This window comes from Podarcis raffonei, chromosome 10, assembly GCF_027172205.1.
Source record: "Podarcis raffonei isolate rPodRaf1 chromosome 10, rPodRaf1.pri, whole genome shotgun sequence".
In the NCBI taxonomy this organism is placed as follows: domain Eukaryota; kingdom Metazoa; phylum Chordata; class Lepidosauria; order Squamata; family Lacertidae; genus Podarcis; species Podarcis raffonei.
In genome coordinates, this window is record NC_070611.1 from 11,538,569 (window position 1) to 11,566,023 (window position 27,455).

At 43.5% G+C, this 27,455-nt stretch overlaps 1 protein-coding gene across 4 annotated transcripts in view; it reads left to right on the top strand.

Annotated features, from left to right (window-relative positions):
• The window catches only part of GRAMD4 (GRAM domain containing 4), a 110,869-nt gene that overhangs the window by 73,637 nt on the left and 9,777 nt on the right, over window positions 1–27,455 (top strand). For 3 of the 4 annotated variants that reach the window (XM_053406598.1, XM_053406596.1, XM_053406599.1), the window contains 11 exons: window positions 5,614–5,675; window positions 9,886–10,018; window positions 11,454–11,479; window positions 13,467–13,558; window positions 14,964–15,055; window positions 16,293–16,341; window positions 17,228–17,299; window positions 19,346–19,389; window positions 19,491–19,600; window positions 21,012–21,166; window positions 24,171–24,188. In XM_053406598.1, coding sequence (XP_053262573.1) covers window positions 5,614–5,675; window positions 9,886–10,018; window positions 11,454–11,479; window positions 13,467–13,558; window positions 14,964–15,055; window positions 16,293–16,341; window positions 17,228–17,299; window positions 19,346–19,389; window positions 19,491–19,600; window positions 21,012–21,166; window positions 24,171–24,188 — 853 coding nt within the window. The remainder of the gene's footprint in view (window positions 1–5,613; window positions 5,676–9,885; window positions 10,019–11,453; window positions 11,480–13,466; window positions 13,559–14,963; window positions 15,056–16,292; window positions 16,342–17,227; window positions 17,300–19,345; window positions 19,390–19,490; window positions 19,601–21,011; window positions 21,167–24,170; window positions 24,189–27,455) is intronic. The other variant, XM_053406595.1, reaches the window with a different exon arrangement.

Sequence of the window (27,455 nt, forward strand, 5' to 3'; positions counted from 1 at the left end):
TGTTTTGGTTCTTGTGAGTTTAGGAACAGTGGCTAGTGGGATAAGCACATGAAGCATCCATTTTTATTTTTATTTCACTTTTTCAGCGAATTGCTTTCTTGCTTTTATGTTGTCTTTTGTCCATATGCAAGTTTAGCTGAACAGGAGAATTTAAATTCAACATCTTTTTTTTTAAAAGCAATTTGCAGCACTAATCAGCAGGACCCTTGGCTGGCTGATTTTCTCTCTCTCATTTATTTATAGCCTGGCAGGCCATTAAACACTGACGTTGCACGTAGAACGGCTACTGTTGAGAATTAATTCATCCTGAGAATTAATTTGTCCTGTAATGAGATATTTTTAACATCCCATTAGCTTCCTAACCTACATGGGCATGTAGATTAGGGGAAGATAAGGCACTAAATTTGCGTACATTTTTTTTGGGGGGGATAATAGGTCTTTTTTGTGTAATCCCCATATTTCCTAGGCAAGTTATTAATTTGTAAACAAATGCTGGTTCAGTTATTTTTGTGGGCTGTTTACATAATACCTAGTGCAAGGCAATCTGCAAGGCTAAAAATATGAGAATAGGTTCTCATATGGGGGTCCACAGACCAATTATGGCCCATGAACTCCTTTTTAGGTGGTCTGCCAAAAGTTTGGCAGAGAGTTTAGAACCCCCGATCCCCCCAAACCCCATAAAATTCTGATGTTTTCACCAGAGCTGGATTCTCAAACTGGCTAACAAGGCCCTGATCTAAGGCTGGGTGATACCTGGTTTTCAACACTGTGATATATCGCCAACTAAACATCACAATATACTGATATATCACAATTTCTGAAATAAAGATGGAACTGTGGAGAGGCATTGGCCGGCTTCATGGTTTCCCCCACATTGTGATTTTTGCATAGCGCACACATACCCACACCCCATGATTCGCGATATATTGCCAGTTCAAAAATTATGAATCTGATATCACGATATCGACTTCAAACCGGTTTTGGACGATATATGAATATATCGCCCAGCCCTAACTAAAAACCATGCTTTTCATAATGCAACACTGGTGCAGTCTGCTATTTCCACTCTAAAACTTTACCGGTTAAAGGTCCTTTTGCAGAACCTAGCAGATGCTAAAGCTGACAAGCATTTGACCCAACTTTGCTTTCAAAATCCAGGCAAAACCAGCTCCTCTATAGCACACAAATGTGTTTAGCACAAACCGTTTGGGAGTGGTTTCTCTGGTTACTCATGTCTGTCAGAGTTTACTTCTGCACCTATTTAAATGCTGAAATATCCTTGAAACCAGTGCTGTTTTTTTAGAAAATGAGGTGCCGGAACTCCCTTGTTCTGTTATAAAGGCAATGGCAAAGTTCGTAGGCTATGAAGGACTTGCTCACAAATTTATTGACAGCTGCACGAATTATAGCTAGGAAGTGGAAGGGGCAAGCAGAATATAAAATGGAAGAATGGTATAAAGAGGTGTGGGATATAGCTATTAATGATAAATTAACATGTCCCATTAAGATAAGATGGGGAATATGCAGGAGAAATAATTTTGAGGGGATATGGAGGGTGTTTGTAGAATTTGTATCGGTAAAACGGAAAGGGATCAACACATCGCAGGAGGTGTTGAAATTTTGGGAGGTTGGATAGTTACAATAGTGGTGGGGTATACATTTTTATTCTTATTTATTTATGATTATTACTTCATTATGGCACTGACCTGAGAGGTGCCGGACACTGAGTTCAGGTGAGTTCTGGTTGAAAAGAAAGCCCTGCTTGAAACTGTAAGTGCCCTCAAAGACACAAACTTAAAAATATAAAGTGGTATAGAAATGAAATTATTATTATTATTATTATTAGCAATAATAGTAATAAAAAAATAAAAAAAATAAAAACTTGGATATAAGGTGACCGCTCCATTTTTTGGACAGAAATAGTGAACTTAAACCCACCAGTAGCTTATTGGCAGAATTTGCTGTCACGGTAGAGATTTTACATTTTGCATGTCCTTGCTAGCTGCATTTTTGTTAACTTTATCTGATGAATCTAGGTCAGCCTTCCTTAGCTCCCCAGATGTCGTTGGGACTGCACATCCCATAATCTCTGACCCAGAGACCCATGCTGCCTGGGTCTGATGGGAGTCGGAGTCCAGCGGCATCCGAAGGATGTCAGGACGGGAAAGGCTAGCCTAGGGTTTTGAAAAGGTACAGAGGTTAGAAAGGACATTTTTAACAGAGCAGATTGTCGTTCAGCCCCTGCTTGGGATCCTTGTTTGTGGTGCTCTTTGAAGGCCGCCTGCCCGCGTAAATAACAAGTGCATCTTGGGTCAAGTTTCCTTTTCAGCTAGTGCGTCAGGGGCGCCAGCTGTAAAAATAAGAAAGCTTGCTAATTCCTTGGCACTGCTTCTCGGGTGTTTCTGTGGGCTGGAGTTGAATGGAAGTCTGCAAACCTGCACTTTGCTGCTGCGTGAAATTACATGCCATTAGCCGCTCACGGCCGGCTCTGAGTGACGTTTCACGCCTCTCTTAATTGCCATGCGACTAAATACACATGGGCTTGAGCCGGCGCTACCAGCGCACTTGATAGAAACATCGTTTTATCAATTAAGAAAATTAAGACGTTAAGCAGATGCGACGTCATGGGTTGGAATCTTCCTGGTTTTAAAATGCAGGTCAAGTAGGGGAGGTATGGAAGATTTGGTTGGGTTCAGTGTTGCCCTTAAGCCGTCTTGGCACCAGCTCTTATATTCCTGCAGTAGGTCCCAGTTGAAACCATTACCTCCCTGAAGCTCAGCACTGGCACCCCACAGGGATATGTGCACCTGTACTCGTTGTATACATATGACTGTTTTTCATCTGATCCATCCACTGTAATTATTAAGTCTGCAGATGATACTACCATAATGGATTTAATTACAGGTGGAGATGAATCAGCATACAGGGAGGAGGTTCAAAAAGTATCTACATGGTGCTTAGAGAATAACTTTCACCTAAATATTAGCAAAACAAAGGAGATGGTGTTGGACTTTCGGAGGAAGAGAGGGGAACTAGCACCGTTGTATATCAGAGGGGGTTGTGTGGAGACAGTCTCTTCCTTTAAATTCCTGGGAGTTTACCTTAGTGAAGACCTCACTTGGAAAAACAATATACCTCAGGTGGTTAGGAAGGCCCAGCAGAGACTCCATTTTCTCAGGGTCTTGTGAAAGAACAATGTGAAACAGCAATTGATGACCTCCTTCTGCCGGTCCACAATAGAAAGTGTCCTCTCCTATTGTATCACAGTGTGGTACGTCGGCTTGAAAGCCACGGACAGAAAGTCTTTACAGAGGGTGGTGAACACAGCACATGATATCATGGGCTGTTCCCTGAGCCCGCTAGATGACATCGCAAGGGACCGTTGCCTTAGGAGAGCGAGAAAAATTCTCAGGGACGATTCACACCCCGGCCAGCACCTCTTTAATCTTCTACTCCTTGGGCAGGAGATATAGAAGTATAAGAAGTGCCAACAGGCTAAAAAACAGTTTCTATCCATGAGCTGTTAGGCTGAATGGAAAATAATATAGTGCAACTGACTTTCGAGGTTGGTGTGTTGTGCGACAAGCACACAGAGTGCAATGAGATTGAGTGTTTGGGGGGGGGAAGGCTCTGTTAATTTCATTGTATACAGGTTGTACATTGACAATAAAGGTTTTTTATTATTATTATTATTATTATTATTATTATTATTATTATTATTATTATTATACTGCCCTGTACCCGCAGATCTCAGGGCAGTTATAACATAAAATCACAATATAAAAACACAAAATGCATAATGAAAACAAAAATAACCCAATAACCCCCTCCCCAACACATTCTAAAAGGGCACTGGATGTCTAATCAGCCAAAGGCCTGGTTAAAGAGGAATGCTTTTGCCTGGTGCCTAAAAGTGTATAATGAAGGCTTCAGGCTAACAATTGGGCTCTCCAGGAAGAATTGGGGAGTGGGATGCAGAACTACCCACTGCCTCCCCCTCTTTCAGACTTTCTTCATGGTTTAGCCCCACCACTTTGCCCCAGTGTGCCTGCCCTTTTCTCCTTTTCCCAGCTGCCTGTTAACCTGGGAACTGCAACTGCCGCCTGTAACCCCACTTTCCCCCCTCCTATTGCAGCCCCTGCCTTCTCTGTTTCCATGCTTTATTTTCTTTCAGCGGTGCTGGGGAAGCAATAGAGATTGCCCATAGCATGATGTTGCGCTTCCCAGGTATCCAGGTCTGAGCACCTATCTGCCTTCACAGAACATAACAATTGCCCTTCGTGGTGTTTTTTTTTTTTTTTTTGAGTGGCAAGACCTTGTTTCAGCACTGTGGAGCCAAACCAGGGACTTTGTGAAAGTTTTCACCATAGAACATTAAGCATTTGGTGAATACGTGAATATTCAGTCTGATTCTTGCCAAGAAGCTGCTGTTATCTCATGTCTACAGCGCTGAAAATCGGTGGGGGAGAAATACAGCAATTTTCCCTGCTTACCTTGGATATCGGATGTACTTTTCAAATGCTTGCATGCTATTTTATATGGTGTGCTCCATATCTGTCTGTCTAGTTTTTTTGATGAGGGATACTTAGAAGGGTACATCTTCTAAACGGCCTCAGCCCAGTATACCTGAAGAAGCATCTCCCCATCGTTCAGCCTGGACACTGAGGTCCTCTTCTGAGGGTCTTCTGGTGGTTCCCTCACTATGAGAAGTGAGGTTACAGGGAGCCAGGCAGAGGGCCTTCTCGGAGGTGGCACCCGCCCTGTGGAACGCCCTCCCATCAGATGTCAAGGAAATAAACAACTATCTGACTTTTAGAAGACATCTGAAGGCAGCCCTGTTTAGGGAAGTTTTTAATGTCTGATGTTTTGTTGTATTTTTAATATTTTGTTGGATGCTGCCCAGAGTGGCTGGGGAAACCCAGCCAGATGGGTGGGGTATAAATAATAAATTATTGTTATTGTTATTATTCAAGTCATAGCTGCAAAGGAAGATTCTTCTTTAAGTTCAAGCTGAGATGCAAAGGAAGAACCTTATTGCCTTTTACTGCAAAAGAGCAGGCAGTGTTTTTCTCATCAATCTTAGCGCTGTGGCGCTTTTCGTACTAAGATTAGAGATAAGTGCCTGTCTGCTTTTAGAGCGCAAGTGACAGCAGGCAGAGGTTTATCTCAAATCTCAGTGCTAAGCACCACAGCGCTAAGATCAGGGACAAGAGAGCCTTTATCTCAGATCTTAGCACTTAGATGGGAAATGACCGCTCTCTGAGGTTCCTCACAGCTGCTATGTTTTCAAAATAAGACAACCTGTAATCTGATTGGTAAAATTCTGACAGGGCTGCTGCTGTATCTCTTATTTTCTATCCGAATGTTTTGAATCGGCCCTTGATTCACTTGAGTCTCATAAGAGGAGACTTCAAGGTTCAGACAGACAACGCATAATACTTTTAATTTGGGGTCATGCAACGTTTTAAATCATGTTGTTGTTGTTATCTTTCCTCTTCTAGCAAGCCAATAAAGATACACCAACACACATATGAAATACATACTCATTTTGTTTTTGTGAATTGGGAGATGCTATGCTTACCTTACTACTTTTGTTTGTTTGTCTTGTTGCAGAACAGAAGAATCACCACCACCTCCACAACCCCCAAAAGCACAGACACAAGCCAACGGAACAGGTACCTTTTGACCCATTACTAGCTCTCTTAGGGACAATGTTAGAAACTCAGATATAATCCAATTGCCAAATGGCTCCTTAAACCTATGTTCCGGGTGCCACGGTGGAATGTCTGGGCACTGGGTTGTTGTTGTTTTTTGCAATGAGATATCATCATCATCATCATTATTATTTATAATGATGCTTTGTATTTTAAGGGGGGGGAGAGAATCTCAAAATGGTTTAAAAAAAGGTAAAGGGATCCCTGACAGTTAAGTACAGTTGTCAACAACTCTGGGGTTTCGGTGCTCATCTCGCTTTACAGGGTGAGGGAGCCGCTGTTCGTCCGCAAACAGTTTTTCCGGGTCATGTGGCCAGCATGACTAAGCCGCTTCTGACGAAACCAGAGCAGCGCACGGAAACGCCATTTATCTTCCCGCCGGAGCGGTACCTATTTATCTACTTGCACTGGCGTGCTTTCGAAATGCTGGGTTGGCAGGAGCTGGGACCGAGCAACGGGAGCTCACCCCGTCATAGAGATTCGAACCGCCGACCTTCCGATTGGCAAGCCCAAGAGGCTCAGTGGTTTAGACCACAGCGCCACCCTTGCTGGTTTACAGCACATTAAAACATCAATTGAAACAATCCAGAATGAGACAAATTCAATCTTCAAGGAAAATAGTTCAGATCCTTCTCCAAGTGAAATTTTGCTTTCCCCAGTCGCCAAACTGGCATCCAGAGATCTCCATGTGGTTTCATGATTGGCACCTGGCTAATTTCTAACAAAACACACAGGCACCTGGCTTAGGGATTTTGGTCAGGTTTTCACCCGAACCAGAGGAACGTGTGAGAGAGAAAAGCCTAGAGAGATTGGCCAGAGGAAGTAAGTGTGCGTGTGCGTGTGTGTGTGTGTGTGTGTGTGTAACCTTCGAGAAGATATTTTTAGTGCAGGAATGGGTAACTTTTTTCACCCAGTGAGCCAGTTCTGTGTCTCCCCACTCCATAGGCCAACTTTGACAGGTGGGCGGGAGCACTCACCTTGTCAGTCACCTGCAAAATGGTGACGGCAGGTGACTGTCTACCTGCCAAAATTGACCCCACTTGGTGGGGAGAGGACTCTGCTTTGCCAGCATGTTCCCTGCAGGCAACTCTGCGCCAGGCAGGATTGAAACCCGCCACGCCCGGCGCATCAGCTGATGTTGCCCGGTGACACCAGCTGATCACCAGATGGGTGTGATGTGGGAGCAATGGCCTCGTGGGCCAAAACTTCACCCTGTAGTGCGCCAGAGTTGGTCTGTGGGCTAGAGGTTCCCAACCTCTGATGTGGCAGAAAATGTAATTCTCTCTGTTTGCAGATACTGTTCTGTGAGTTCCATGCTACTAGATGGCACACTTCTAGATGGCTAGTGATAGACAGTTGTTGAAGAATAGGTTCCACAAATGATCTTTGGAAAATGGGAACCATTATCCTTGCAAAGTGCAAGTACATCAGAGTACCTCCCACATCCCAAATTCCTGAGATTTATTACGTACTGCTGTGCGGATTGATGGATGAGTTATTGCTTCAAGTTCCCCCCTCTAAATTAGCTGTAGTGCAAAGCTGTTTAAATTCCTATCTTGTGCTCTTTCCTGTGATTCTCTTTTTACAGCTGCTCCCTTTTTTTGTTTTTCCTATCTTTTAATGTGTTATTCTCTCTAGAACTTGCTTTCTCTGTAAACACTAGTTATGCAAGCCTTAAGAAATATGTTCCCACTGCTTTTTGGAACAAAACCCTTTTCCCTGCCTACTGTGCTCTCTAAAATCAAATTTGAAAGTATAGGAAAAAATAGATTGCGTCTGAAACTTTTAAGAGGTCGCTTGCTTTGGTGTGATGAAGGTGAAAACATTCTTTGCAACTTCAATTTTACGGCTTAAATTTGATATGCATTAAAATAAAAGCGAAAACAAGGTATTTCATACCATGGAATTATGTTTGTTTTGACTGCTTCATTGTGCCATCCAGAGGTTCAGTTCAGACATCACACCAAACCATGGTTAAGGAAATCAAATCATGGTTTCTCATGATGTTTACATTGACAAATTCTGAGTCAGAACAACGTTTTGCGAGCTGCAGTTTATGGTAACAGTTGAGAAGTTGTTTTCATAGACTTCGGAAACTGCTGTGCCGTGGAGATGGGAGTGAAACTTACGAAGCTCTGTGCTGAAAAGACACACCACCCTAAACCATTTGGGTTTCGGTTCTAAAAGCTACCACAAACCATGGTTTCTCCTGAAATCTGTATTGACCCAGCTAGGCATGCCTGCAAAGCAAGATGCTCTCTCCCAGTTTACCAGTGTGCTTTCATATAATACGCTGCCTTGTGGCCTCTTTTCATTGGTGCTGTAAATGGAACCGTATTAGAGAAATCCCCATGGCATCGTACTCTGAATTTGTGCCTCCTTTGCATTCTGGGGAACCTAACTCATTGATAGGTTTAGAGGCATATTTTTAGGCCTGCCTTCAGGATCACAGAAATGGTGGCGCTGTGGGTTAAACCACAGAGCCTAGGGCTTGCCGATCAGAAGGTTGGCAGTTCGAATCCCTGCAACGGGGTGAGCTCCCGTTGCTCGGTCCCTGCTCCTGCCAACCTAGCCGTTCGAAAGCACGTCAAAGTGCAAGTAGATAAATAGGTACCACTCTGGCGGGAAGGTAAACGGTGTTTCCGTGAGCTGCTCTGGTTCGCCAGAAGCGGCTTAGTCATGCTGGCCACATGACCCGGAAGCTGTATGCCGGCTCCCTCGGCCAATAAAGCGAGATGTGTGCTGCAACCCCAGAGGCAGCCATGATGGACCTAATGGTCAGGGGTCCCTTTACCTTTACAGGATCACAGAAGGGTCAAGTCTCGAAACTGTGGCAAGATGCCAGGATCCGAGGCTGGTAGGGCACAATATGGCCAACTATTTAGCTACCACTGTAGGCTATGGGACAGGTTCCTCATTGAAAACTGCCCCCAGGCTATTGCTACTGATGAGTCTCTAGGATTCAGATGGATAGATAAATAGACTAGGTTTTTTAAAACAATTTTTTGAATTTGGTTTTCAAAGAAAAGAAAAGAAAAGAAAAAAGAGAATAAATTTACATCAAAATGTCATACACATTCACATATCGAGATTGCTCTGAATCGCCTGACTTTCCCCCCGTCCCATTCATGGGTCATCTTAACTTTCATCTGCATAACAGTACTTCTCCAAAGTTTTCATCATCTAAATTATCTGTAGTTTCTATTACATTACAAGTGTATTTAGAATCTTGCTAATGTTTTAAACTGTTTACAGTGATTCTGTATATACCATATTTTTCCATGTATAAGATGACCTCTATTTTTTTTAACCCAAAATTAAGAAATTAAGTTCTTTAGCCTTTTTGGGGGGGAGGGGGGAGGTCACTTCCGCCAATCACTCACTCGCCTGCCCTCCACTGCCAATCGCTTGCGACAGGCACTGCCAATCACACTCCTCACCGCAGCCGCCAATTGTCTGCCCACTCGCCGCCACCAACAGCCCACCCGCCCACTTGCCGCAGCTGCCAATACCTGCCTGCCTCGCGACAGCTGCCAATCACCCGCCCAATCGCCGCTGCCAATCTCCTGCTTGCTGCTGCCATTAATCACACGTCCTCCCCTATGGATTCACTATCCGTGTATAGGGCAACACCCATTTTTTGCCTAATTTTTAAAAACAAAAAGCACCGTCTTATACACGGGAAAATACGGTATATTATAAGCATTTCCTGTTCTTTTTTAGTTTCTCGTCTTCTTGGTTCCTGAGCTTCCCAGTTAATTTTGCCATTTCGGCATAGTCCATCAACTTGATCTGCCAATCTTCTTTGGATTGTGTGTGTATGTGAATGCATTCAGCCATGGGTAGGACCAGTTTCTCATGAGAGATCATGTGACCAGACCCTCCATCGATGGAAGAGTTCAATCCCTAGAGCAGGGATGGGGAATCTGTAGCCCCCCCCCATATCTTATTGGACTACAACCCCCTTTAATCCATGACCATTGGCCATGCAGGTTGGGGCTGATGGGAGTTGGGACTGATGGGAATTGTAGTCCAGCAATACCGCATTGGCTACCCCATTGGCCCTAGGGCATCGTATCACGGTGAAGACCTGTTAATACGGTTGCGTTAGCTTGCATATGTTGTACTCAACTGACCTCTTAGAACTAAAACGTTGGTTTTTTATCGGCAGATAAACGCAGCAACATGATGTGTTCACGGGTTCAAAAGTGGGTCTATGACAAATTTGGGGAATATATTGAAGACTTCAGGTTTCAGCCCGAAGAAAACACTGTTGAAACAGAAGAACCACTTAGTGCTAGAAGGTAAGTCACACAGGAGTATCAGTTTTAAAAAAAATAAAAATATTTGAATGATACCATCTGCTAAAAAAACACATTAACAGGGACAATTGCTAAAGGGTTAGAGGCTGCTTCCACTCTGGGAATTAACTGTGGAGTAGCCGTGATTCATTCACTCACCCTTTATGGGGCATCTGCACAAAATTGAGAAGAAAGTATTGCCCTCTCAGGTTTTCCATATTCTGCTGTTTTTAAGAGCTCGGGAAATCCAACTTTGGGGTGGGAGTGGGGAACACTCAGTAGGATAGCTGTGAAACTTACCTCGGTGACTTATTTCAATGATTTTCTAGCGTGTATAAATTTATCTAGCCATTTTTTTAAAAAATATATATTTATTAAACTTATATTCTGCCCTTCATCTGAGGATCACAGGGTGCTTTACAGTAAAAAAAAAAGTCACAAAAAATCATAATAACAAGCAAACAAAAAATAAAAGCCCCACAGTTTAAAAGTCCATAGATTGCTTCAGTGGCCTGGGAGAAGAGGAATGTTTTTGCGTGGCACCTAAAGATTTGTAACAAAGGCCCCAGGTGAGCCTCATTCAACAAGCGGGGAGCTACCGCAGAATAAGTCTGTTTTTGTGTTATTGCTATTTATTAAATGTGTATACTGCCCTATACCAATAGTTTTCAGGGTTGGTCGCAATCCTCCAGACTTCTTGTGAAGGAGGCGCACAGAAAGGACCTCATGTGGCGATTGTAGGGTCTGAGCTGGTTCATTTGGGGAAAGGCTGGTCCTTAAGGTATTGCGGTCCTGATCTGTTTTATAGGTTAAAACCAGCACTTTGCATTGGGCCCAGAAACTAATTGGTGGCCAGTGCAGTCGGACCAGGTTCAGTGTAATATGCTGTATTGTTTTTAACACTCGATTGGGGGCCGCCCAGAGTGGCTGGGGAAACTCAGCCAGATGGGCGGGGTATAAATAATAAATTATTATTATTATTATTATTATTATTATTATTATTATTATTATTATTAGAACAAGCCTTTTCTGTGGTGGCTCCTTGCTTGTGGAATTCTCTCCCCAGGGAGACTTGCCTGGCACATTCATTGAATGTCTTTAGGCACCAGGCCAAAACATTTCTTTTTAACCAGCCCTTTTGTTTTGGCTGATTAGCATTCTATGCCCTTTTTTAATGTGTTTGTGGGAGGAGAGTTTTTGGTTTTTGCTTTCATTCTTTTTCAATGTATTTTGTGTTCTCATTTTGTAGTTTTATGTTGTGAACTGCTCTGTGATTTTCAGGTGAAGGGCAGCATTGAAATTGGATAAAAATATACATGCCGAAGTTCTGACACAACACAGAAATTTTTGAATAATCTGTGTTGAATATGGGGTAGTAACAGAAATATGTTTGTCCCTCAAAGATAACATATCATATGATCTACTATTCATTTTCCAGGCTCACAGAAAATATGAGACGATTAAGTAAGTATCTAACGTTGCTCTTACGTGTGTATATATATATATATATATATATATATATATATATATGGTATTTGTATATAAAATGCAAACAGTGTTGAGAAATATTTAAGTGGATCTTGTAGCAATAAAACCCATATAATTTTGTTACCTCAGTGTCACATATAACGTGGAGTTAGATAAAGTATATTATTAATATTCAAAGTTATGGAAATCTAAAATGTAACAAGCATGATGTGACAACTGTGAATATTCATTTTTTGCAGTGTATCTAATTCACAGGATTAATTAATTGTCTAATTTAAAATAGCACCTCATTGGCTCAAGCTAATCCCTAGAACTTAACGTTTTCCCAATAGTAGCTTATTGTTGTGCTCTGTTGAACAGAAATAGAAGCTTGAACTCTCTTGAATATATTTATCTGACAACTAGAGTGATAATTGGACTCATAGGCCCAATTCAGACGTCATACGTTTGGGTCAGTGAACCATGGTTTGTCATAGCTTGTAAGGAGCTATTAAACCACAGTTTCATGGTGTGGCTGCCATGGGAAACTGAAGTGAGGATAGGCACACCAAACCTAGTCATGCAACAAAAGCCGAGGGGCCTGGTGAAGAGGGAGCAGCGATCTTGTTCTGATTTATTCTGCCCAATGAGTCTTAACTATGGAACAAAGTTTAATTAATCAAGTGTTCCATCGTTAAATAATTCTGTTACTGTTTGCCAAGCCATTAAGACTCATTGTGCAGAGTCAGTTTATTTTTCGATTCCAAAATGATCACGCTGAGTTGATTTCTGTGCTGGCTTCATTCTAGTTTTATAAAGCTCCTTATCAGGCAAATGGAGCTGGACCAGTTCTGCAAGTCAAATGTTTGTGGGGTTGGTTTTTTTTAGTATATGAGAATTAGAGTTGCTTAAGATTAATCTGAAATTCCGCAGGCCCCACACGGAGGCATCTCACGCCACAAGAATGGCCAGAATGCAGCCTTTGGCCTTGTTTGTAATCTCCCCTTTTAATACAGGCATGGAGATGAAATTGGACTGACTAGGATGTGTGGTTGCAGTCCTGCCCATATTTTGAGCTGCCTTTGACCTCTTGCAAAACGATTATTTTGCTACTGTGCCACTCCTTTCCTAAATTATGGTGCAGTCTGAAGGCACATGGGTGGCGCTGTGGGTTAAACCACAGAGCCTAGGACTTGCCGATCTGAAGGTCGGCGGTTCGAATCCTGATGACGGGGTGAGCTCCCGTTGTTCGGTCCCTGCTCCTGCCCACCTAGCAGTTCGAAAGCACGTCAAAGTGAAAGTAGATAAATAGGTACCGCTCTGGCGGGAAGGTAAACAGCGTTTCTGTGCGCTGCTCTGGTTCGCCAGAAGCGGCTTAGTCATGCTGGCCACATGACCCGGAAGCTGTACGCCGGCTCCCTCAGCCAGTAAGGTGAGATGAGCGCTGCAACCCCAGAGTCGGCCACGACTGGACCTAATGGTCAGGGGTCCCTTTACCTTTACCTTACCTGAAGGCAGCTTCGTACGGGCAGATTCATCTCTGGAGAACACGAAGGTCTGATTTGCATGTAGGAAACGGATAAAAAACACCACACGGCCTTATTTCACCTTGAGTGTGATCCTTCCCAGGGAGGCTGTTTGCGTATACAGCAGCTGCTCACAGAGCGATAACTCGAGTGATGCTGATGCGTGTGTTGATCAGCTCTTAGCTTCCTGAATTCCTAGAAACCGCAAGATGCCATGCCTAAATAAGGACTATGGGAGAGTGTGTTTAATAACAAGATACACCACTTATCTGCGGAAACATTCTAAGTCAATGACACACATCGCTTCTGCTTGTAATCCCAAAGGGATGTTGAAAAGTTCAGGCACCAGCTATTGGGCCTGTGTGGGTGGTCTCCTCTCTCCTTTCCAATTCAAAGTATTATGTCTTTTGAAGCATTGCTGTCTGCTTAGAGTATGTTTATTTTTCTCTTCTGCCTAGAGAGAGGTGCCAAACCCGTCACAAATTTTGTGAAGAATCTTTCTGCCTTATCAGACTGGTATTCTATCTATACTTCTGCTATTGCCTTTATTGTAAGTTGTCCTTTCTCGTTCAGGTGAACTTACAGACATGAACTTCGCTCAGTTTATTGGGGGAGGGGGGAAAGCAACTCTACCCAATTCTAAATGTTTAAGCTGGCTTGATAAATATGAATCCTGGAAGTCAACAACACTCAGAATGACATACACAAATCAGCATTGCAGTGTCGTGTGTTGTGACACCAAGCATGCCTCTTGGAGTGTCGGTTGTGTAGAGTTGCAAAAGTTTCTCTGTTTGTCAATGTTTTCCCATTTTTAAAAGATACACTGATTTTACCTGTTTGCTGTTCTGGTTCTTTCGTAGTGTCTAGTTTTCCGGATTACTGTAACAACATCTCTTAACATCCCTTAAAGGAACACGATGGGGCTGATAATATAGAGAAAGCAGATTGTCTTCCACTTTAACAAAGAGCTTTTATGGAGAATACCACCTGGGCTGGTTTACCCTGTTTCAAATATACTTTAAATGTGGGTTTAAGAATATGGTTTGGCATGGTTTTTAAGAGTTTGCAGGGTCTTATTGGGTCTCCTGCCAGGTTGTGCCTCTTGATAGAATAATGTGTCTCTCCCCTCAAAACAAAACAGGAATACTATCCTGCTTCTAGAAACCTAACATATCTGGGAGAGTATTTCAAGGGTAGCCGCCTCTTATACATACCAGTTTTATGCAGCTAGTTTTAATCTGCAATTCTCACTTGCACTCCATTGTTCAAGCAAAGCCGAATTGCACGATTTTTGTGCAGAATCCTTAAGTAACCACAGACTTCAGAATACACTGAGAATATTAGTTCAATGAAACAATGGAGATTTTGAGATGATAAATTGTCGCATAGGGAATGGCATTTCATGATAATGAGCAGCCGTTCTGGGCCCGCTTGTGAGGAGAGCTTGTTGCCGTGGAAGCTGAAAGAATGTCAGAAAACCTGCATTTTCTTCAAGGGGAATTAATTACAGAATGGGAAAAAGCCGGAATGTCACTTTGTAGGGTCAGTGTAATACCATGGGAGGGTGGGGTGTGGCTTCCAAGTGAAAATGTTTGGCCGTCTGCATGATTTCCAAGCGTTGATGCCAGTTCAAAAGTATAAATTGATTTGATGGAAACCTGTAGCCTTTCAGACTCCAGCTGAACCCCAACCAGGGATGAATGGAATTAGGGCTCTGCAGATTCTACTGCACTACAAGTTCCCCATCTCTCCTATACATGTTTACCTGGGAGTAAACCCCATTGAACATAGCTGGACTCATTTCCAGGTAAATATGCATAGAATTGCAATGCAAGAGAGTCTGATTCATCTCAGATCAATACAGATGTCCTGGGAGATTGTTTTCGGCATGGGTATTGCATAAAAGCGTTCTTATTATTTCCTTCGTAATTCTTTATTTCTTCTTCTGACTACAGATCTACATGAATGCTGTATGGCATGGCTGGGCCATTCCTATGTTCTTATTTTTAGCAATTTTGAGGTTATCCCTAAATTACCTCATAGCCAGGTAATCGCTCAACTTTCTTCTGTATTGAGGTTTCAGTTTGTCACTTGTTTTGGGACTACGATTCCCATCATCCCTGATCACTGGTCCTTCAGATGATGGGAGTTGTAGTCCAAAAACAGCTGGAGACCCAAGTTTGGGAAACACTGGATTAGATGTTCTTCGTGGTCCCTTCCAACTCGTATGATTCTGTGGTTCTGTATCATCTGCCAGACTTCCTAGGGAGAAGCAATTTGCCACTGCTGGAGCTCCTCTACAGGTTGTAGCAGAGGGAAGGGAACTCTACAGAACATTGATTTTGGAGACAAGTCAATAACCCCACCCAGAACATTATTCTTAAAGCAGGAAAAGTGACGATGCAAATCTACTCATTTCAAAGTTCTGTTACCCATGGTAACTGAACATGATAGTTTCTGCCTGTGTGCCATCAGATTCTGTGTGCCATCAACGCAGGTATAATAAACTTGTGCTGGAACTGAAATTGCTTCAGCTCCAGCAAGCACATTTCATCCTGTTCACTGAGTCCCTGAAGCCCTCTTCACACGTTTGTTGTGCCTAGGGAGCCCCATGGCTGCTGTCTCCACCTCCATTTTTGCATGTCTTCTCCACTTCTGGAGAAGGTAGATGTCTGCAGAAAGGAACCTCTTGCAGGGTTCCCAGTTCCATGTGGATGTTCAGGACCCAGCATTGTGCTCCTGATGAACTTTGTACCGATGAAACCCCTCTCCTGTGGAGTGGGCTAGTTTTATTTGCATGCAAGAAGGCTAAAATGCCAAGTATCATTTTTTTTTGTTAACAACCAGCAGAATGCTAATCCCTAATTAAAAAGCCAAATGCAGTAAACTACACAGAATGGATATTATTTGTGTAGGAACGTTCTTGCAATGCCATAATTACTGCCGATTGTCAAAGGATTGATGAGTGTGGGTTGTTTTTTTAATGTTAATTATGGCTTTGTGTAGTTGATAGGGTGTTTGGTTGGTTAAGAACAAACATAAGCATTATTTACATACTTGTAATCTATGGCAGTCTTTTGAATATTCAAGACCATATGATTCTGTGAGGCTGCATGACACAAACTGGGTGGTTGCATTTGGGGGAAATAATTAAAATAGATCTGAAAAGATGTTGTCTGCTACCCACACGAGTTGCTTTTTTTAAGCATTACTTTTACTCTGTTAACTGAGCCTTATGGAAAAGCTAGTCTGTTTAATTAAAGTATTTTTATTTTTATTTTTAGAGGGTGGAGAATACAGTGGAGTATTGTGCCTGAAGTTTCTGAGCCCATTGTAAGTCCAAATAATTCTAGATACGTTTTATCTATTTTGCTCATTGTAATAATTGACTCTACCAGCTTTTTATGATTAGTATTCAGGGATGTTGCGCCACAAACTTCCTTTTATGCTTTTCATTGAAAACTCAAATATTGCACTTAGCAACACACCATTGAAGGCATCGAGTCATGAGAAAATGGCTTTCACAGTGGACGCTCGGGGTGTGAACGTGAACCGTGCGGAATGCACGTTCGCAACCTGCAGCGGCGCATCTGCGCACGGGCAGGTTGCGATTCGGCGCTTCTGTGCATGCGCAAAGCACGATTTAGCGCTTCTGCGCATGCGTGACCGCCATAACCCGGAAGTAACCCGTTTCGGCGGTCCGCAACCTGGAAAAACGCAACCTGAAGTGTCTGTAACCTGAGGTATGACTGTAAATAGTTTTCCAGAGCTGCTTTATTCTGAAAGTCTATAACTGGGGAGGTTAATTCCCCTGAGGCAGTTCTCCAAGCAAACTTTGCTGCCCTCAGCCAAGAGCCCGTGCTGCTCTCATCATCCCTGGTCATTGGCCATGCCAACTGGGGTTCATGAAAGTTGTAGTCCAATCACATTTGAAGGGCCACAGGTTCCCAGTCCCGAGTATAGACTATAGGCTTGTGGTCCATGTAATGGAATGCACTTCCATTTAAAAAATAGATATATTTCTGTAGAAAACTGGACATCTGGTTCTTTATGGGGAGAGAATGCTTGCATGGTGGAAAATTCAGTCACGCGAGCCCCAAGTACAGGCATATCATAGTCATTGTGTTGCTACGAATCTGCTGCCCTAATCTGATTTTTGCTTAAAAGGTGAAGGACATGTAAAAAAAATCTTGTTGCCTCGTTTCTCGTCTTCTTTCAGGAACCTCCAAAGGAAGATCTAACAGTGTCAGAAAAATTCCAGCTTGTTCTGGACGTGGCACAAAAAGCACAGGTAATATAATCCCTGGCGCCTTCCACTGAAAGGATTTGTGGGTAAGATCTCAGGACGGTTCATAACACAAGTTTTCTTGTCAGCTCCCAGATCTGTTCATTGTGGTCCATATTTGCCTGTGCCAACCTAGGTGCAACCCACAAAACACCTCTGAGGAACATCTTTCTCAGCAGGCTTCTTAGTCAGACGCCTGGCTTTTGCTATCGGCTGTACTTTTCTGTCTATAAGATGCCCCCATTGTATAAGGTAAAGGGACCCCTGACCATTTGGTCCAGTCGTGGCCGACTCTGGGGTTGCGGCGCTCATCTCGCTTTATTGGCCGAGGGAGCCAGCATACAGCTTCCGGGTCATGTGGCCAGCATGAATAAGCCGCTTCTGGTGAACCAGAGCAGCACACGGAAACGCCGTTTACCTTCCCACCGGAGTGGTACCTATTTATCTACTTGCACTTTGACATGCTTTCAAACTGCTAGGTTGGCAGGAGCAGGGACCAAGCAACAGGAGCTCACCCCATCGCGGGGATTCGAACCGCCGACCTTCTGATCAGCAAGTCCTAGGCTCTGTGGTTTAACCCACAGCGCCACCCACATCCCTGTGTGTAAGACACCCCCTATTTTGGGGGACTCAAATTTTAGAAAATATAGGGGGAGATGGCTCAGGCTTTTGGGGGGGGGTTGCCAAAAATCGCCCACTTGCCACAGCAACAGCCAATCGCAATCAGACCCTTCCCCAGCAAAAAAACCCTCTTACCCGACTGAGAAAAGCGGTCCGCTGGCAATCGCGCGCTTCCCAGAACAGCAGCCGCCAATCGCGGCAGCGACAGCCAATCCACAGCAGTGTTTGCTGCAGAAGCCAATCACCAACCCAATTAGAGAAGCAACAGCCAATCCAAAGCAGCTCTTCTAGCAGCCAACAATCATCGCTGACAAGCTCCTACTTGCAGCTGCAGCCAATCACCCGTCCACCCCATTCACTATCCATGTATAAGACGAGGCACAGTTTTGAACATGATTTTAGAGTAAAAAAACCCCTTGTCTTATACACGGAAAAGTACGGTATATGTATTTCTTAGCTACTGAGGGCTGCCGCCCAGTAAATTCATTTCTGAACTGAGAATTAAACCCAAATCTTTTGGTGACTCTGACCTGTGCACCCTCATTGAAGAGAGTTAGCTTGGCCCACGTGAAAAATCAGTTTCAGAAGACTCTTTTCTTCTTGACTTCATGCCGCAATATTGCCTCTTGCAATGCGTAGACCGTACAGCGTTTGAAATGTTCATGGCAGATGAAATTGATGGAATATGCAGAAGTGGCTAAACTTAACTTGTAGAATAAGAGGCCATGAAGAATTTTTTTTAAAAGGAAGATTGGAAAAGGTTTGTAGGATACTTGTATAATTATTGTAAACTAATTAAAGACGTTAGCAGGGTTAGAGTAAATTCAGCAGCAGAAAGAAAACTGATATAAAATGGAAATAATACAGCTTAATTGGAATATGCAGCAGAAATGGGTAACTGAAATGAACCATGGAAGGTGGGGGTGGGGAGGAAGTTGATGCCAAATGTATGATTGATATTTTGGTAAATGTGCAAACTTTGTAAAACAAAACAAAACACAGACCCAAAAACCAACAACCACTAAATAAAATGGGGGGGGGGTCAGTTCAATGTTAGTGTAAATGCGGTCATTTTCCCTGCAGTCATTTCCAGTGTTCAAGGGATGTTTTCTACGTTCTCAAAACAGCAATCTTTTTACACAGGATTCGCAGTTCTGCCCATTGGGAAATCTGTAGTTTATGGTTCCTAAAATACAAGGCACCGGGGGGGGGGGGAGAGGGGAGGCAACCAGCAATTTCTGGAATGTGAAGATTTTATGAGTGTCGTACTTGTGACTGGAATAAAGATTTTCTTCCACCTTTGCAATGAGATGGAACTGATTTTTTCCCACCAAAATTTAAAATGATGGCTTTATACCCAGAATAGAACTTTAGCTTAAGTTGCACTGCAGTATATTCTGAGCTGACATTCCCTTCCTCTTTCAATTGCAGAATTTGTTTGGCAAAATGTCAGACATACTGGAAAAAATCAAAAAGTGAGTTTTAAATGTATTTATTTTCAGCATATTTGAACGGGGAGAGAGAACAAAGTGCCGCAATGTCTCACTTCTTTCTCTGTTCCTTTTCCCTTTCACAGCTTGTTTATGTGGGTGCAGCCTGAAGTTACGCAAAAGCTGTACATTGCTCTGTGGGCGGCGTTTATAGCATCCTGCTGTATTCCGTACAGGATCATCGGCCTTTCAATGGGTAACACTTTTCAGATTTCTTGCCGCTCCTTGTGGTCTTAGAAGCTCACATCTATCTTGACCAGGAACCAAGTTTCCATTATGAGCCATTAATTGGGCATGCTTAAAAAAAATACATGTGTGGTGCCAGACTTGCTTGGAGATGGATGTAAGGTAAAGGACCCCTGGACGGTTACGTCCAGTCAAAGGCGACTATGGGGTTGCAGCGCTCATCTTGCTTTCAGGCTGAGGGAGCCTGCATTTGTCCATAGACAGCTTTCCAGGTCATGTGGCCAGCATGACTAAACCGCTTCTGGTGCAACGTGAGGGAAACCAGAGCGCACGGAAACGCCGTTTACTTTCCCGCTGCAACAGTACCTATTTATCTACTTGCACTGGTGTGCTTTCGAACTGCTAGGTTGGCAGGAGCTGGGGCAGAGCAATGGGAGCTCAACCCGTCGTGGGGATTTGAACTGCCGACCTTCCGATTGGCAAGCCCAAGAGGCTCAGTGGTTTAGACCACAGTGCCACCCGCGTCCCATAGATGGATGTAACCCCTTCTGAGAATAATTTCTTTTAAATGCTTCTGGAACCATCTTCTCAATATGGCTTACAAGTAAAATTAAAGCATAAAATATTTAAGCTGGCCATATAAACAACCATACAGGACAGAAAATGCTAGCATACAGTACACAGCAATGTCCCAACCTGAAGTGTTAGAGGGCAGCTGGTAATTTCATTTTATATTTTGGGTTTTTTGCCTACCCAAGGTGGGTTATAACATTGTAAGTAATACAATTTAAAACCACCTGCCCCAAACAGGCCTGCATTAATTAACTCTTTCCAGATAGGTCATGGAAACCTTATTTTTCAGCTGTCAAGATGGCCAAGATAAAGAGATCCATAGCTGCACCGCTGCTGCTGCTTTGCTGTAAATCAGCCTTAACTTCTGCTTTTGCAGTTGTGTGGCCACTTGAATTTCTAGGTCACATCTCTTGCAGACCCTATAGTTTCTGGCCTTTTGTTCAAGGGTTGAAGTACAGCGGTACCTCTGGTTGCGAATGGGATCTGTTCCGGAGGCCCATTTGCAACGTGAAAAGCCCGCAACTGCGCAGGTGCGTGGTGCAATTTGGTGCTTGTCCGCATGAACGAAGCGCAATTTAGTGCACTGCGCATGCACGAGTGGCGAAAACCAGAAGTAACCCTTTCCAGTACTTCTGGGTCGTCGCGGGTCGCCGCAACCTGAAAAAACGTAACATGAAGCAAACATAACACGAGGTATGACTGTATCTTCGTTTTGGTTGTACGGTGACTATATCGGTAGCACAATTCCGGTTAAGCTGATATTTCACTGATAACCTTTCTTTCTTTCTTTCTTTCTTTCTTTCTTTCTTTCTTTCTTTCTTTCTTTCTTGGTCTTTCCAATTACATAGGACTTTATGCAGGAATCAAATTTTTCCTTATCGACTTTGTCTTCAAGCGGTGCCCGAGGCTACGAGCGAAGTACGATACCCCTTATATCATATGGTTAAACTTGCCCACAGATCCCCAGCTCAAAGAGAGAGCTAATGCTACAGTATCAAGACGGGTAAATAGAGCTTGATGTTTTGTTTTCTTTTCTTTTGTTTTTTGTTTTCATGTAACCGAACGATATCCATTTGACTTCAGTGACTAGAGCACATAGAGGGGCTGGCTGGCTGGCTTTTAAGACTGTGGACCCAATATGCAAATACCAGTTGGATTTGATAGTTGACAACTCTCCCACTTAAAAAGCAGAAGGCCCCGTGAATGTAGATATTGGGTGCTCCAAAACCAATGGGTGACGTTCTAAACCCCAAGGATCATCTAGACCAACCCCCTGCAATGCAGTCACAGCATAGGATAGTAGTCGCGATCCCAGTCTCACTCAGTCGTGACAATATAAAACAGCAAATATAATCCCCATCAAGTCCTTAGTGATTGTACACATCCTCAGTAATTCTGATCTTGCCCACAGCCATTGCCATACTAACGGTTAATGGCAGACTACTACTACTACTACTATTATTATTATTATACAGGTAGCCATGTCAGAACTCCAATGGGAAACCCAGCCAGATGGGCGGGGTATAATTAATAAAGGTAAAGGTAAAGGTACCCCTGCCCGTACGGGCCAGTCTTGACAGACTCTAGGGTTGTGCGCCCATCTCACTCAAGAGGCCGGGGGCCAGCGCTGTCCGCAGACACTTCCGGGTCACGTGGCCAGCGTGAAAAGCTGCATCTGGCGAGCCAGCGCAGCACACGGAACGCCGTTTACCTTCCCGCTGGTAAGCGGTCCCTATTTATCTACTTGCACCCGGGGGTGCTTTCGAACTGCTAGGTTGGCAGGCGCTGGGACCGAGCAGCGGGAGCGCACCCCGCTGCGGGGATTCGAACCGCCGACCTTTCGATCGGCAAGCCCTAGGCGCTGAGGCTTTTACCCACAGCGCCACCCGCGCCCCTATATATTATTAATATATATTAATATTAATATATTAATAAATATATAATTAATAATATATTAATATATTAATAAATATATAATTAATAATATATTAATATATTAATAATATATATATATTATTATTATTATTGTTATTATTATTATTATTATACTATGACCATGGTAAAGGAACAGGGGCAGGCCATAGCCCAGTTTCTAGCAGTGTGTATTCCTTTATTGAGATTTACAGCTTGCCCTTCATTCAAAGATACCAGGGAGGGTTAAGTACAATTTCGAAACCCAGATTAAGGCAATTACATGATTTAAAACGTCGCCTGACCCCAATTAAAAGTATTATGCATTGAGTGTCTGAACTTTGAAGTCTCCTCTTATGAGACTCAGTTGAATCAAGGGCCAATTCAAAACATTCAGATAAAAAATAAGAGATACAGCAGCAGCCCTGTCAGAATTTTACCAATCAGATTACAGGTTGTCTTGTTTTGAAAATATAGCAGCTGTGGGGAACCTCAGAGAGCAGTCATTTCCCATCTAAGTGCTAAGATCTGAGATAAAGGCTCTCTTGTCCCTGATCTTAGCGCTGTGGTGCTTAGCACTGAGATTTGAGATAAACCTCTGCCTGCTGTCACTTGCGGTCTAAGAGCAGGCAGGCGCTTATCTCCAATCTTAGTGCGAAAAGCGCCACAGCGCTAAGATTGCAGAAGAGAAAAACGCGGCCTGCTCTTTTGCAGTTAAAGGCAACAGGGTTCTTCCTTTGCATCTCAATTTGAATTCAAAAAAGAATATTCCCTTGTAGCTGTGACAACAACAACAACATCTGGCTGGGTTTCCCCAGCCAGTCTGGGCGGCTCCTGACAAAATTAAAAGCACAATAAAACATCAAACATTAAAAACTTCCCTAAACAGGGCTGCCTTCAGATGTCTTCTAAAAGTCAGATAGTTGTTTATTTCCTTGACATCTGATGGGAGGGAGTTTCACAGGGTGGGTGCCACCACCGAGAAGGCCCTCTGCTTGGATCCCTGTAACTTCGCTTCTCTCAGTTAGGAAACCTCCAGAAGGCCCTCAAAGCTGGACCTCAGTGTCCGGGCAGAACAATGGGGATAGAGACGCTCCTTCAGGTATACTAAGCTGAGGCCGTTTAGGGCTTTAAAGGTCAGCACCAACACTTTGAATTGTGCTCGGAAACGTACTGGGAGCCAATGTAGGTCTTTCAAGACCGGTGTTATGTGGTCTTGGCGGCTGCTCCCAGTCACCAGTCTAGCTGCTGCATTCTGGATTTGTTGCAGTTTCCGGGTCACCTTCAAAGGTAGCCCCACGTAGAGCGCGTTGCAGTAGTCCAAGCGGGAGATAACTAGACCATGCACCACTCTGGCAAGACAGTCTGCGGGCAGGTAGGGTCTCAGCCTGAGTACCAGATGGAGCAGGTAGACAGCTGCCCTGTCTTGGAATCACCTGACGTCACATGTAAAAATGGCCCATGGAATCTGGCTGGATCCAGTTCTCCATCCCTACCCTAAAGAATTCAGCATTTTCTTGCATCTGGAGTGCCCAGTACTTCATTCAGAGACTTCCTGAATTTCTCAAAGGTGCAAATGTTCTACATTCCAGCGACACTTTTGATCTGACAGAGCCTTGAACTGCTTTTCCCCCACCCATAATTTTACGTGGTCCAGTCACGAGGGGGCTGTATTGCACTCTTTTTCTGAACGTTCAGCTTTTCTTCAGTTGAGCTGCTTTGCCCATACGCATATATTCTTTTGTTTGGTCTATCAAAGGAATCTATGGAGAACTCATTATCTACATTACACCGAATTAACCTTCTGTCGTACTTTCTCAGCTAATACCAAATTATAAACAAAATGAAGTGAAAAGTTACACCCACTGTTAAACAGATTGAAAATATATGCTCTAACCACTGATACATTGGAGTGATTTCCCCCCCCTTTTCCCTTTAATATTGCAATCATTGTGTGTAGTCTTTTGGAATGTACAACCTTGCAACTTCACTCAGTTCATGTTTTTTATTCTGTATATTATACAGTTAAATAGATTTCGCTTTTTTCTTTTGTCACTGTCACATTTGTGTTTGTTTGTTTTTTCCTTTCCTGCTAGCTGTCAGGGCATGAAAAGGTACGGATCTTAGCGTGCAACACTTTCTTTCTTTCAATTGGATCATTTGTGTTCATAATGAGCTGATGCCTTTTGTCTGTGTGTGTGCGTGTGTAAGCTTGTGTATTTAGTTAACAGTTACTTTGTATGTTTGTGTGTGTTGCATATATTTAATGGCTTGGTTTTAATTTGTAGTTTCTTGGAAATGCATAGTAAGTGTGGCTCCTGCTAGCTGAATGATCTTGAATTAATTGTGTGCAATAATATTTCCAGATCTAGTCGAAGGAGTTATTTTGATGTGCTTGTTAAATGCCGTCTAGCGAAAGGATCCTGTTCTGATGTTCAGAGTCAGACAGAATTATGTGAGGGAGATTGGGGACAGATATGCTATCTCCAGCTATGGCGGTGGTGGCCAAACTTGGCCCTCCAGCTGTTTTGGGACTACAACTCCCATCATTCCTAACCACTGGTCCTGTTAGCTAGTGATGATGGGAGTTGTAGTCCAAAAAACAGCTGGAGGGCCAAGTTTGGCCACCACTGAGCTATGGGGAGTTGGAAGTGACACTCTTCAGTGCAGAGCCTGTCCTACACCCGAAAGCTCTCTCCATTATTATTATTATTATTATTATTATTATTATTATTATTATATAAATTTCTATGCCACCTTTCATACGATATCAAAACACAAAAATACAGTATATTTCGCTTTATAAGACACATTTTCCCCCTCCTAAAAAGTAAGCGGAAATGTGTGTGTGTCTTATGGAGCGAATGGAAAACCCCCCAAGAGCCGTGCTCCCTTTAAAGAGCGTGCGGCTCTTGCGGGAGGTGCGGGGAGGGACAGAGCACACGGCTCTGTCCTCTCCCCCATCTCCCGCCAAAGCCCCCAAGAGCCGCGCTCCCTTTCACGAGCCACGCAGAGTGTGTGTGTGGCTCTTGGGGGCCTGCAAGCGCCACACACACGCTCCACGCGACTCGTGAAAGGGAGCGCTGATCAGAGCCTGGGATGCATACAGGCTTTGCTCAGCGCTCCCTTTAAAGAATATTTTTTTCCTTGCATTCCCCCCCCCCCAAAAAAAAAACAACTAGGTGCGTCTTATGGTCAGGTGCGTCTTATGGAGCGAAAAATACGGTGCATAGAATCTTAGAGTTGGAAGGGACCCCAAGGATCATCTAGTCCAACCCCCGTGCAATGCAGCAATCTCAGCTAAAGCATCCATGGCAGGTGACCTCCAAGGAAGGAGAGTCCACACCTTCCTGAGGGAGACGGTTCCACTGACGATCAGCTCTTACTGTCAGAAAGTTCTTCCTGGAGTTTACTCAGAATCTCCTTTCTAGCAACTTGAAGCCATTGGCTTGAGTCCTGCCCTTCGGAACCAGGGAAGACAAGCTCGAGACGGCCCTTGAGATATTTGAAGATGGCTCTCATTATCTCTTCTCAGACTCTTCCTTTCCAGGCCAAACATACCCAGACCCTTCAACTGTTCCTCACAAAGGCTTTGTTTTCAGGCCCTAGATCAGGGTTTCCCAAATGTGCGCCTCCAGCTGTTTTCCAACTACAGCTCCCATCCTCCCTGACCACTGGTCCTGCTAGCTAGGGATCATGGGACTTGTAGTCCAACAGTAGCTGGAGACCCAAGTTTGGGGAACCCTGTCCTAGATCACCTTGGTTGCCCTTCTCTACACACATAGCACAGTCACAAACAAAAACAGTACTCCCCACCCAGTTTAAAAGACCATAATTTAATTAACCAAAGGCCCAGGAGAAGAGGAACCACTTTGGACTTCTTGTGGAGGAGGCATATGGAAAAGGACCTCAGAAGATGAACACATGGTCTAGGTTGGTTCATATGGGGAGAGGTGGTCCTTGAGGTACAGGATTTGGAACCGTGAAACATCAGCATTCTGAATTGCACCGATTATAGGTTTTTGCTTCAGAGCTAGCCCTCCAATTTTGGGAGGACAAACCATGCCGTTGAGCAAGCAGGGGATCCAAGTGAGAGAATCCAAGACAGGAGGCAAGAATTAAGGGCCACATGCTTGTTCACGCCCTCTCCTCCTCTGGCTGGCATCCAAGGGACAGGGCTTTTTTCAGGCGGAACTCGCCGGAACTCAGTTCCGGTCCCTCTCAGGTGGGCGCCATTGCCGTTCTGAGAGAACAAGGGGAGGTGGCGTTTGTGGTGAGTTCTGGCACCCCTTTTTCTAGAAAAATAGTGCTGCCAGGAAGTCTGGAGCTCCAGTTGTCCGGCGGGTGCATGTGTCGGAGTGCTTGAAAGGATTCAGAACCTTCTGGAAAACGCTTTATGACGATGTGGAAGGAGCCAAACACACTTGTTTACTCCCGAAATTTGGCATCATGAGAAGCACGTTTTGAGGACCCACCTTATTCCCATGATGGCCGCCTGTTTTAGGCTGCTCTTGAGATAGTGTTTTAATCGTTTTAACTTGCCCTAGGACCTTAGGGCAAAGGGCAGTCAATAAATAAATAAATAAATAAATAGCAACAGCAACATTGTAGTAGACTAATGGTACGCCCAGTTGTCCCCAATATGGCTGTTGGGGAATGTGTTTGGCTCATTCCATGCCAAATTACCTGATTTTAATACTCGACTGTGCTCTCACAACCCAGATTTTCTTCAAAAGAAATTTATGTTACCTATGAGATAACCTCAAATTAATTTTTGAGGTTAGATCTTTTTGTCCAAAATTGGGCATAGGAGAATTTTTTTTAAAAATTCAATTTTTGCATGAATTAAGCTAATGCAATTTCTGCGTCAAGTTAGAAAAACCCCGTTTCGCTTATTTTTGAACCAATTGCGCTTATTTTGGTATCAAAATAAAGCTAATTTTGTTCTCTTTCAAAATAATGTACAAAAATTGTATTGAGTGCTACAGACAAGGGTCACCGACCATTCAAAGTGAATTTTAGCCATTTTGTACCTTGGTAGGTTCAATAAGCCATAGCACGCAAACCTCAACTAACACATGTATCATACTTTTTTTTTTAGAATGGGCTACCATGAACTTGTTATGTTTTAAAAATAAGAAGGATTTTTTTTGTGGTTTTTGATTTGGCGTGGAATGACCCGTTCACCATATTCTCATTTCTCAGTTGCAATTCTACTGGAACTTTTTTTAAAAAAGCTTTGCGTTAAAGATTGCAGTCCAGACAAGTTGAGATGGTCATATGATGTTGATGAAGTGAATGTCTATCCCCCACCCCTCTCTCTCAGAGGAGCCCTGCGCAGCAAATAAATCAGCAGGGTTTAAAGTGCATAACTGAAACAT